Genomic DNA, 13,766 nt, shown 5'->3' with positions numbered 1-13,766 from the left:
CTATGCCCAACCCCCCGTGTTCCGGTCTGGTAGGCCAGTTCTCCTTCAATTGTGATAACTCGAAATTGGGTTCTGCTCCTGAATTCTGATGACTCGAATTTTGAAGACTCGACACTCAAGGTAGCCCCTGAGTTTCAAAAATGTTTTGAAAAACATGACATAAAAAGGCTTATCATTTTATATGTATATAGGGTAGATTTTATTTCATTATTTTAATTGTTTTGGTGAAATATTTTACCTGGAATACTCTTTCCAGTTCCTCTGGAACTGGAAAGAGTATTCCATTTCCTCTTATATTTTATTCCTTCGAAAATATCATTCTGTGTCATAAAAAGAACTTAAAAATTCGCCTTCAAGATGAAAAGGAAACAGTTCATTCAGGTATTCTTCTATCAATATTTGTAGTCCTGAAAAGGACTGTTTTGATGGCCTTGAAAACAACATTTTTTATTTCATAATGTTCAGAATTTAAAATTCTTGAACAGTGTGGAACACCTTGAAGCAAGGGTAAACACACAAAGCAGTTTTACACTCAGGGCACCAGATTTTTGTTTCCTTTCTGATATTTTTTTTATTACATACATAACATTTGCATGCAGGTTTTTTTTTATTAGCTGTTGGTGGTAGATTTTCGGGAAAACGGTTGGAGTTAGCAGCGTTCAACCTCAGATGTCTGGCAGGATTTCTTGTTTTTCTGCTTGCTGAAGAAGGCGCATGTGCATGCAGCAATGCTTTTGCAATTTCTATTCTGTATTCTAGATATGTTATGGTAGACAAACATTTTTTCTTGTGCAGGAGGAAACTGTTCCAAATAACAAAATCTAATACATGTCCAAACACTTTTTTGTAATTCGATTTCGAAGGTTTGTACAAAAATAAAAATAATATAAACTGGAACGTCAGCAGCCGGTTTTCTTTTATTTTTTTAAAAGAATATTTCAAATAATTATTGTGAATTAATTTCTTCGAGAACAAAGAAAAATCTTTTGTCTAGTAAGCGATTAGAAAAAAATTAGCACAAAAAAATAAAAAATTAAATTAGTTCTCCAAGGTAAGGCTTTGTTCACTTAAATATTTTTAAGTGAACAAATTACACAAGATCTTTATTTTGTCCAGACATTAAAATTGTATTGTACAATAAAAAAAGAAAATAAAAATATAAATAATGTCTCTATTTTTAGTCTATCCTATATAACTAAAATCCAGTTGACCAGCATGCAACAGGGAAGTGCGTTTATTGTTATAGGCAACTGAGAGGCAGCTACGAATGCGAGATAATCCGATTAACCGTTCTCTTCAGTGTGAGGGTTTATCACACTTTCTAATGGACATGACAGTCAAATTGCACTTCTTATCCAGGTTCTTTAAACAGGTGGACTGAAACATATCCAGATTTAGTTGGACGTCCTAGCCGTTTGGAAGGTTAAGGGAGATTATGTTGAGAAAAAAAAACTTTGAAATTATAAATTCGTTTTTTCATTATTAGGTCGCAAACTTTTCAGACCACCCTCGCATATATATATAAATGGTGAACTGAACAATGCTCATCTTTTTATTTCGGAATTCCTGTTGTTAAAAACTGCAGAATCATACTTGTTGACTGTGCTTGACATAAATAGAAAAACCTGTTGATTGTTAGATTTCCAAAAGTACTAGTAAAACAGCCATTTTTATTGAGTTGCACATACAGTTTTAGTATGCCCAGTAGTACTTGCCATTCGTTTCAGTATATGAAGCTCAATATTTGTGGAAGAAGCTGGTAACAAGGCTTTTATTCTGGCATTGATACATATGATGAGTTGACTTTGGTACGCTTAACTTTTCCACGTAGTGACTAAAGTCATTGTGAAAAGGTCAGTATACTAAAGTCAGTTCATTATACATGTATCGATGTCAGAATAAAGCCCTTGTTATACTTGTCCTACCATAGAATCATGGCACTGTGAAACTTGTCATCCAAGTGTTCCTTCACTAGTTGAAAGAGACTGCAAGAACTTTGTACAAAAATATTGCTTTTCATGGTACATCATAGAAATTTTTGGATTAGGAAATGAAAAATAATGAATATAAATAATAAAAGGAATAAAGGTTATAATTATGATCTCACCTGGCATTCTTTAATGTAAGACATGAAGTCAAATGTGACTGTGTTTGGTGTCCATAGAAAAAGAAATCAAAACTATGTTGCGGTTGGAATTTCTTAGCACTTGGAAGAAATTAACAGCATTGGAGATGTTTTGGTAGACATACAAAAAAATTGTGTAGGATTGCTTGTGATAATATCTACATCAGGTGGTGTCTTGTGATAGACCTGTGTTTGGTGTGCTCCAAAAGCCAGGTTGTTTAGATTAGAAAAAACAGTGAAATCTACCCAGCAAGAGTTGCATGGCATAGCACATAGTTGATGCCAATGTTTAAAGAATTCAACCAGAGGGACTTTTATACAGTGCAATATCTGTAAAAGGTATGCGTTACTAAAGACTAATGGACTTTGGTTTGAAAGTGATAGTGGTGAGAGAGTGTGTCAAAAATGCTATGAAAGCAAGGGTCAGGTCACAAGATTGAAGTGGTAGAAAGAACAGAGAATACGCATGAAAATGTGTGCAACAGTGTAACTGAAGATAAGATTGAAAGAGAGATTAAAAGCAACATGATTGAGAGAGAGAGAGTAAAAGTGGTGGTCAAAAGAATAATAGTATGACAGATGTAAAGATTGTAGAGTTCGCTGTTATGAGGGGAGATTGCACGGTTACACAAAGTGATATATAGGACAAAGTGTGAGCTACAATGAATACAGAAATGTCTGGAAGGCAGTTCAGCTGACAGCAGAAAGAAAGAAGCGTGAGAAAAGAGAAAAGAATGCTTGACTAAGAGAGAAGGAAAAATTAAAGAGTCTTGTCTGGTGATTCTATCATAAGAGGCATGATGGGTGAGAGAGTGACAAAATCTTGCTTTCTGGGTGCAAAAATTAACAATGTTAGGTTATTAGAGTGCAAAAGGGTAAATTGAAAGAATTTATTGTTTTTTGGCTAGAACGAATGATTTGAAAGGAGAAAAGTATGGTGTGAGGAAGACATGAAAGAGTAACTGGAACTAGCAAAAGAAAAGAGTGAGAGAGTTAAGATAGTGAATCTGCCATGATGTGACATAATTGAGTTGAAGAGGAGGGCCATAATAGCAAGTGAGTTGATGCATAGGTTATGCAGGAAGAATTTGTGGAAGTGAGTTTGACAGATGAAAGGACTTGTACAGGATGGTTTGCATCTAAATGGATTTGGTGTTCAGAGTCCGGAAAAAGTGTTGTTGAATGAAGTGACAGTGGATATGCAAAATCAGGGAAACTAATGCTTTTTATAGAGGGAGAGGCCAATGAGCAGGTATGGAGATACCAGTGAGGCAGTTGAGTGTAAGAATGTACATAAAATGGATAAGTTTGCACTGTGGGTAACAAACCAGAATGGGATAGTTAGTATAAAGTCTCAGGACAGCGGCAGGCCTAAGGGACTTTTGCACTTTATGTACACTATTGCTAGGAACATTTGGAACATGGGGGGGGGGGTTGGCAATGGTTAGTTCATTCTGGCCAGAGGTTACTGGTATTAGTGAGACAGATGGAAGGTTATATAGTTAGTGGGATAGAATGTAAAAGGTATTGTGTGTTCAGAGATGATAGAGGGGAAAGAATGGGGGGGAGTATTATTGATGATAGCCAATGAACTACAACCAAAGAGTAGAGGTTCAACTGAAGGCCAGTGAAAATAGCATATATGAGGCCATCTCCATCCAATCTTACACATGGTGTTAGATTGGAAGGAGGAGAGGACATATGAAAAGAAGGAAATGGAATTTATACAGTTACTAATGAATAATGATCTGAGGCAGCATGTGATACAGCGACAACTGAGTTGGATAAAGGTAATGGGTTTACAGTGATGCTGCTGTAAACCCATTACCTTTATCCAACTCAGTTGTCGCTGTATCACATGCTGCCTCAGATCATTATTCATGTGGAATTCTAATCAATAAATTGCATCACATGAGGATGGATATAAAGTTGGTGAAGTGGATAAGAAAGTGGTTGATGGAAAGATATCAGAGAGTAGTTTATTCAGGAGTAGAGTTCAGTAGAAGGCCTGTGGGGTGTTAGGAGTTGAGAGGAACAGAAGTAATGTTTAGAATGAAAAAAAAATAAGCTTTTTAGAGGCTTAGAGGCTATGTGAGTAATATGTTTATGCCAGGATAAATTGGATGTTACAGTCAACCCAAGAAGAGAAAGTTAATCTTGAAAAGAAACTGGAATGTTATCAAAAATGAGAGGGGGTGAGGTAGGATTTTTCTTGTGGGTAATAAGGCAAGCTTGAGTTTTTTTGCCATTGTCTAAGTTGTCTTCACCCCATTTCAGGATGTTTAGGAGGTCAGTGTTAAAGTCACTGGTTATGTTGAGGACTGCTTTTCTGACTTTCTCCTTATCAAATTAAAACCCTTAGGAAAATAGTACATTTAGTTATGCAAAACATAAATCACCTGAAACAATCATAAAAAGGCACAGTTTGCAGTGGCATTCTTGTATGATGATATCATTCATGATTATGTCAATTGAGCCCTGAGTTATTTTTGTTATGTACTGTAGATAGTTTAATGGGATCTAGAATTAGTGTACAGAACATTTTGAAATGCATTCTACGTTCAGAATGGAGATGAGCTGGACATATTGCAAACAATAAGGACTAAATTATTAACAACCTCTGGAGACCTTTTGATGGTAATAGACAAAGGGAAAAAGCTGAAAGGAAAATAGAATGAAGAAAATTGGGGGGGGGACTTTGTCCAGCAACAGGCTTGATCCAGGTTGAAAAAGGGGACAATTCTAGATAGTTTATTTATATTGTCATATGAAACACACAATTTTTTATCATTTCAAGATTTTTCTCAATAAGCTCCTTCCTTTGTCTCGGAAGTTTATTGGGTCTTGTGCAACTATCATCTCTTGTATTCTGGAAAAAACTGACTATTCCATGGAAGAAAGGATTAATGAGCATCAATACTGTATCCATTATAGTGTCTCTTAAGTCCAGTCTAACTCAGATTGATTGTGGCATTAGCACAAAATAAAGTCTTTGGAAAGACATGCCACTCATTCACAGAAGCCATTTTAAGTGTGAGTGGCTGTTCATGTAGATCAAAGCTTTGTTATTACATCACACTATTTTAAATTGGAATGGTGACTTATCCACTGAAAGTTTAGTAGATTCTTCCTGTCCTAAGTGGCTGTAAATATCTGTTTTGTAAAGCCAAAACTGTTGCTTCATTTTATATTTGTTATCTGTAGTGTGTGGCCACCTAGATGATTGTTAAACATTCTTTTATATTTCAACTAGCTTGTTATATTAATTGTGCTAAAGATGGAATGTTAAATGTTATTAGTAATATTAAATATTGTTACTTTGTTATGTATACTTATATTACTTATATTTTTTTTCTTCATTAATGTCATTTTAAGGAATGTCGAACTTAAACTATTAAAACTGTGAGAAATTAAATAGGTTGAAATTTGTATGCATTATAAAATATTCACATTAAGATATCTGTTCAATAGTGTTTTTGAAACTTAAAAATTAAATTATAAATCTTGTGAACTCTGAATTATATTGAATTTTGGAATTTTTATAAAAACTAATATTTAATGTTTCCCCTTAAGTGACGTGTATTTGTCCTCTCGAGATCGACAAGTATTGGATTGGCATTTTGCTAATCTGGAATTTGCTAATGCCACACCCTTAAATAATTTATCCTTGAAGCATTGGGACCAAGATGATGATTTTGAGTTCACAGGGAGTCATTTAACAGGTATTTCATACTTTACTTGATCTTTGGATATGTTATATTCAAAATATAGTAATGTTTCATATGTACTATCTGTTATATATCTAATTAAATTAATATGAGTTAGATACTCCAGTCATTGAAATGTGTAAAGCTCTAAATTGTTCACAAAGTGTCCAAAAATGAATTTAAAAGAATAAATGAAATCACTTAACCTTATGACCTATATATTATGGTTTTTCCCATTAAGAAAATAATGTCTATATAAAAACCAGAATGTAGCTAAGTAATAGTTCACCTTTCTTGAATTGGGTTCACTGGCCTGCCATGTTCACGAAACCTAGCTTCATATTAATGTTGTGATATAGAAATGATCTATATATAAGTTCTCACTAGTTGGTTGTTTACCAGGATGAAAAATGTGAGTTTCTAGGAGGAAAAACCACCTACTACCTTTGTATGAGACTGGTTAATTCATTTTCACTTGAAAAGTCCCATAAAAGTTTCCCATGCTCCACATTGGATTTGAACCGAAGTCTTTACAACCACGAGGTTTCGTTGATACTGACTGAGCTATGATAGCTTGGATTCACATCTTCTTCAGAGATATGACAGACTTATCCTTTGAAAAGAAAAACAGTGTAAGCGGCTTTACTTTTCTAAATGTGTAAAGGTTTCTAAAAAATTCTTTAACAAAAGAATTTATGTGCAGGTCTCACTCACAATATTACGTCTCCACTTGTTTTCTGTATTGAAATATGGAAACTGGGTATTGAAAAAATAGCTATGGTATTTATAAACATACACAACATTAATGTGTGGAATACGTTCATCAACCACCTCATGCAGATTTTTTCAGGATTTTACCCATGAAAAATAGACAAAAACCAGTCTGGGACCATTGGTAGACCATTTATGAAGAGTGTTATGAAGTTTTATTCAACTACATTGTTGCAACTTTAACTACACGCATGCTAACTTTTGGCACTTAGTTTTTTTGCAATAATATATACATTTGGAAAATATCCAGTAAAAATAAAAAAATGCAATTCTCTTCTTTGATTATTCTTGTTGATTAAAAAAAAAACATATGTATGGATCTTATAGATTTTAATTGTGAGTTGAAAGTAACCTCTATCACTTACTAATTGTAAAGTTCAATTTGGTATTAACAGTTCCTTTTGATTGGCAGATTATCTTGGCCTATAAGCCTCAGTTGCTTTGGCTGTAATTCTAAAAAAAAACAAAAAAAAACTAATTTCCAGTGAACTGAGAATCAAATTTAGACTAACAGGGAAAATAAAAATAGCAAGGTAGAAATTGTCCTGAACTCATAAAATTTAGCTATTGTTGATCCACATAGTAGGATACTCCACTTCTCCTGGTATTACTTCTCCATCTAATATTTCTTGATGAAAGCATTTCCCATGCTTGTTACTGTCCTCCAAGTTTCCTTGGGTGGAGAGGAGTTAAGATGTGGATCTATAAAATTAATTTTTAGTAACATTTTTGCATCTGTTTGAAATTTGTGTTTTAACACGTTCGCTGCCAACTACGAGTATACTCGTAGTTGGTAAACCATCTACAAGTCAGCTGGTTTACCAGCTATTAAACACAAGCCAGCTATGAGTATACTCGTATGACGCTTACCGCCGGCAACAAGATTACTGTACTGACATTGAAGAAGTGAAATTGCTCAGCATATGGGAACAGACTATGCTGATGTAGCATGGCAGCGAACATGTTAAGTATCCTCAACAAAAATTTTAATATGCAATTTTTTATGGGGCAGCTGCTTTTAAATTTTGATAGAAGCAAAAAAAAAAACATTTCTAACAAGAGGCTGATTGGGGACAATTTTTTCTCCTGGAATCATTTTTTTTTTGTTTGTTTAATATCAATACCATGCATCATAAGTTGGTAAAACCTACAATCACTTTAGTACCATATGCAGGCAATGGCTGAGAGGGGGAGAAAGAGAGAAGATACCTGCAGTGTTCTTAAATAACCAGAGGTTGTAGTCCTTGGTGAATGATTAGTGAAGAAGCTCTTCCAGAGAATAGAAGCAGATGGAGTGGAAGAGGAGCAGGAGAACTTGGTTTATGTGATTGGACTGTGAATGGATGTTGATCTGCTGCACTCATTCATTATAGGCTTAGGGAAAGTGGAGGAATGATGGATGGGAAAGTGGAGGAATGATGGATGCCAGTCAATAGCATCTATTGTGCTCTTACATCTCCTTAATACATTTAATAGATAATCCCCCCCCCCAACAGCCTTACCTTCCTATAGGTATTCTATTTCTGAGTTTTGCTTTTTTTTAAGACTTTTCTCTAAACTTGTATAAACACAAGCAGCTGCTAGTCATCATCTGTTTACAGTGCATATTCTAACCTATTGAATCAACTTCTCATCCTCCAATTTCATTCCATCTATCCCTGCCTGTGTGATAGTCTTCCTTATGCTGTTTTCCAAAAGAATACAACCTCCATCTGTTCAAGAAACACTTCAGTAGTGTTTCGAATAAATAGCTGAACTCATGTTTTTAAATCTTTCATGTGTGTGATTAATACAAAAAATAAAATGGAAGTACCTGTAGATAAAACGTAGACAACCTGTCTGTGAGATAGCAGTTGGAGTCTGTAGACTCTTGTTTCTTTGAGTAATAATCTTTCTATACTCAGCTTTGTTATTCGTGGAAGAAAGAGGATGTTCTATATATCCTAGTTAAACTGGAAATTGGAATTATTTTCAGATCATAGCTTTGTTAATAGTATTTATCATAGTGGATATTTTTCAAAAAGGCACATATTGTTGTATGATTCCCTCATAGAATGATTGTGAGCTGTTGAAACTGAATTGGATTTATTTCTCATAAGTAGCTGCTTGACTTTGAAAAATCTATAAATAGGTACCATTCATTTAAAACATGTTGTTGGCAAGTTACATGAAAAAATCTACATTATTTCAGTATGCTAATTTGCATTCCTAAAAGAAAAAAGATAAAAAGTCTTTTTTATATTAGTGGGACAGAGTTACACTAGATGCCAAAAGTTCAGGTTAATTTTACTGATTTGGATCACAGACATGATCATCAGCCAATAAGGCCTATTTTACACAGTTAAGATGACTGGCACTGCTAAAACTACCATATGTAGCAAGTTTAAATTATGAAAATTAAAACGTTGTGAAGTATAATGATAAAATTCATGTTCTACTTTTTTCAACCATCTTAGACAGAGCTCTCTATTTAATTAGTTGAAAAAGTAGAACATGAATTTTATCATTATATTTCGCACTGTTTTAATTTTCATAATCTAAACTTGCTACATATGGTAGTTTTAGCAGTGCCAGTCATCTTAACTGTGTAAATTGGCCTTATTGGCTGATGATAAATTTGGATGGATGGATGTATTGTATATTTAACTTTATAGTAATGCCTACAAGCAGAAATGATACTTATTAAAAATTGTTTTTTGGCTGTTGTCATTTCATTTCACAGGATCAGTGGAGTCAGTTTGTCAGAAGTCTTAAACACATAAAATGGTATATTTGTGTACAATGAATCTCTACGTGACAAACACTTTGGACTACAAAATTTCAACTAACAAATTACTCTTTGTGCCGTATTTCAGTTTGTCTAATGAAATTTGACCTTATAATGAAATTGCTAATGAATTATGATTTTATATGACATCTCAGTCAGCTGTGATGTGTCTGTTAGCCAGTCACAGTGTGGTGCATCATGTAAGCTCTCAATGGTCTGGTTTTCATGAACTTGAGCATTTTTCTTTCTTTGCTTTTCTTTCTTTCTTTCTGTTGTTTGCTTTTGCACACTAAACATCTCAGAACCTTCTGTTTAGCAGATTTACTTTTGTGGATAATATTGCTTAATATTAGTGTGCATGCTGTGCACCTTTTAAACCATTCTTATTAATAATGTACACTGTAGTGATATAATTATGAATCATTTGTTGTGCTGTATACTGTGTATATTAATTTGTGGATGCAGGAAATCTTTAACTTACAAATATAATGCATTCTTGGAAATGTATTTGTAAGTTGAATATTAGTAATTAATAAAATATTAGAGATGATAAAGGTGACATGAAAACGGGAGAAAAAGATATCCTTGAAGTATGGAGTAATTACTTCGAAAAATCACTAAATGAAACAAGCAGCGATAGCACAGTGGTAAAAAAACATTCAACAGGCATACAATCAGGAATACATATCCATACTTGAAGTAGAAAAAGTCATCAAAGGCTTGAAATGTGGAAAGGCAGCAGGAGTAGATGATATTCGACCAGAAATGCTGAAGTATGGTGGTATAAGAGTCTTACAGTGGCTGCACTGCATAGTTCAAAAACCCTGGACAGATGGACGAATTCCTGATGATTGGAGTAGAGCTCTCATAGTACCCATATATAAAAAGGGAAATAAAACTGAATGTGAGAATTACAGAGGTATTTCCCTACTGAGCGTTCCTGGCAAGATCTATGCAAGTGTACTTGAGAAACGGTTGAGAAGAATTGTGGAAGAAAAGCTTGATGATGAACAAGCTGCATTCAGGCCAAATAGAGGCTGCCAGGATCAGATCTTCACTTTACGACAAATAGTTGAGAAATCATGGGAATATAACAGAGCTCTGTATTTAAGTTTTGTCGATCTGGAAAAGGCATATGACAAGGTGCCAAGAGAGAAGCTATTCAATATGCTTCAGTAATATGGTGTCAATGGGTCATTATATCAAGCAATACTTAGTCTTTATTTGAGTTGTAAGTCAGCAGTTAGAATTGAAGGAAGTACACGAATATGGTTTAATGTTAAATCTGGTGTGAGACAAGGATGTACGTTATCCGCCTCTGTTATTCATTATCTATATCGATCACATTATGAAGGAAAGTGGTATTAAACATGATATCAAAATTGGAGATGTTAATGTCAGCTGTTTACTTTATGCAGACGATGTTATACTTCGAAATAAATCCACTACAAGTCTGCAAGATTCCCTGACTGAACTGAATAACTGTTGTAATAGATATGGTATGAAGGTCAGCAATAAAAAGACAAAGACAATGAAAATAGGCAGAATCATTGAAAATGTCAACTGTGTTGTGAATGGAGAACCTGTGGAACAAGTAAAACATTTCAGCTACTTAGGCACAATTTTTAGTGAAGATTCAAATGGAAATAGACAACAGAATCAACAAAGTTGGTATGGTAGGAACTCAATTGAATAAATTCATATGGAATAAGAGAGAAATTAGTCAGAACACTAAATTAGCTGTATACAAGAGAGTGTTCAAACTATTTTTAACTTATGGATCTGAGAGCTGAGGTCAGAAGTAAAACACTTGACCAAAGACTAGAGACTGCAGATATGAGAGTCCTGAGAAAGATTAGGGACATGAAGAGATGGCTTCAATGACAATATCATATTAAAAACGAGGATATTAGGAAAGAACTTGACATTGTCAACATCCAGGAATGCGTTAGCAGAGCTAATCTCAGGTGGTATTGTCACTTAAACAGAATGTACGAGGAAAGATTAGCAAAAACAATTGTTCTCTACCAGGTTGGCAGGAAAATGACCCAAAGGAAGACAAATATATAGGTGGATTGATGCGGTACAAAGTGCCTTAGACGATAGAAATATAAGATCGATAATGTTAGAGACTTGACAAGTAGCAGACTGTTCATTCATGACTTATTTTTCACGTTATTAACAACACCACAAACACTTTTAACAACAAAGATGTTTTATTAATGCTAATATTTCACTGATTTTCAACTCAGCATCATCAGAGCACAACACACATGTAAACGTGACAGTGAGTGAGTGAAACAATATAATTGCAAAAGACAAAAGATCTAAAGTTCTATTTTTGGCGCCCTCTAAGGACGGAGAAAAAAAAAAGCACAGCAGTTATCCAGGAGTTTTTCTTAGGATAACCGTCTCCCAAATTTTTGGCAAATTAATGCAACCATATTTGTTAAGGTTGGAAGAATTCTTCAAAGCTATTGCTGACTCAAAAAATAATCTTTCAGATCTATAACGACTCCTAAATAGCACATTCGTTTTCCTCCATCTAATCCTGTGTGAAGGAGTGTCCAAAGCATGGTCTGCCAGTCCCGACTTGCCATAGTAATAGTAGCGAATGTATCTTTCATGTTCTTCCAGGCGGATGTTCACTGATCTTCCTGTTTGCCCATAATAGGCCAAATCACAGTCACATGAACTTCATACACTCCTGGGTGTGCTAAAGGGTGAAGTTTATCCTTAGGCGAGCGGATCAGAGTTGCCAGCATGACATGAGGTTTGAAAGTGGTGCGAAGACCATGTTTCAACAATACTTTGGCTATCTTTTCCGATGTACCTCTGATATAGGGAATAGAAATGGTCATGTTGTATTCTTGTGTATTAGGGGAGGGCAGAGTAATGGGCCTATGTAGTATTTTATCTATTTTGTAGGGATTGTAGCCGTTGGCTAAGAACGTATGGCGCAGGTATTGGAGTTCAGTGGTCAGAGCTGTATCGTTAGAACAAATGGCTCTGGCTCTGTGTGTAAGTGTTTTTAAAATGCCGTACTGTTGGACTGGATGATGATGTGATTGTTTATGTAGGTATCTTCCTGTGTGTGTAGGCTTTCTGTAAATAGAAAAAGATAGTGCACCATCTGAAAGGCGGGTGACTAATGTGTCAAGAAATGGTAAACAGTTGTTTGATTCTTTTTCTACTGTGAAGTAAATTTTGGGGTGTTTAGGTAGGTGACAAAAGCATCCAAAGTGTCTTGTCCATGGGGCCAGATGGCAAACACATCATCTACATAGCATAACCACACTTGTGGCTTGTATGTAGCTGTGGTAAGTACTTTGTTTTCAAAGTGTTCCATGTAAAAATTTGCTAACGGGGGAGAGAGGGGTGAACCCATAGCAGTACCATTAATCTGTTTGTAGAATTCCCCCCCCCCCCATGTAAAGTAACCTGCATTCATGGTAAATTGAAATAATTCAAAAATATCTGGGGGAAATTTAGACTTGATTAAATCAAGAGTGTCTATAAGTGGTACATTGGTAAATAAGGAGGTGACATCGAAACTAACCATTATGTCTGAATCTTTTAGGATTAGATTTTTAGCCAGTGTTTTGAAATGGATTGAATTTTTTTACAAAAGTAGAGGAGTTGCCAGTAAGGGGGGCAAGCAACTTGGCTAAATGCCGGGCCAGTTTATATGTGGGACTATCTATGCTATCAACTATGGGGCGTAGGGGAATATTAGTTTTGTGAATTTTTGGTAATCCATAAATATGGGGTGGTTTAACATGAATTGGTTTTATTTTCCTGATGATTTCTTTGGGCCATGATGTCACTTTTTTCAGTAATTTTCGGACTTTTTTCTTTTGAGACAACGTAGGGTCTCGATGTATAATTTGATATGTGGAACTGTCACATATGAGATCTTGCATTTTTCTGTTATACTCTTCTTTATTCATGATAACTGTTGCATTTCCTTTATCGTCTTTTGTAATAATAATATTTTTATTATTATATAACTTTTTTAGGGCAGTTATTTGTTTACGTGGCATATTGCTTTTTGAGGCTTAGCCTTGTTTATAATACTAGTTATATCTAGTCGCACGTTGTGGCCATTGCTGGCGGAAGATCGTGGATACCCCATTCTACTTTCATCATAATTTCTAGTTTAGGAATTTGTTTGGGTGTGACGGCAAAGTTATGTCCTAGACTGAGAGCGTTCTTGGCCTCTTCAGTGAGTGTTTCAGACGATAGGTTTACGACCACGTGGTCTTGTCGAAGTTGCGGTCGGGACTTCGTATGCTGGTGTTGTTGTAGGAGTTCAAATTTCTTTAGGTGTTTGCTTTTTACTTTTGTGAATTCTTTTTTTGTTGCAACTTCGGAGATGTGTTGTAGGACAATCCAT

At 35.0% G+C, this 13,766-nt stretch overlaps 1 protein-coding gene across 1 annotated transcript in view; it reads left to right on the top strand.

The window, feature by feature from the left end:
* Su(var)3-3 (lysine-specific histone demethylase Su(var)3-3) overlaps positions 1-13,766 on the top strand; it is a 648,388-nt gene that overhangs the window by 144,878 nt on the left and 489,744 nt on the right. Inside the window, exon 13 of the mRNA XM_090409239.1 lies at positions 5,699-5,847. Within this exon, the coding sequence (XP_090265365.1) occupies positions 5,699-5,847 (149 nt within the window). The remainder of the gene's footprint in view (positions 1-5,698; positions 5,848-13,766) is intronic.

Source organism: Typopeltis vanoorti, chromosome 19 (genome assembly GCF_054136105.1).
Source record: "Typopeltis vanoorti isolate ZY-2024b chromosome 19, IOZ_Tvanoo_1.0, whole genome shotgun sequence".
NCBI lineage: Eukaryota > Metazoa > Arthropoda > Arachnida > Uropygi > Thelyphonidae > Typopeltis > Typopeltis vanoorti.
This window is presented reverse-complemented; position numbering and strand designations above follow the sequence as displayed.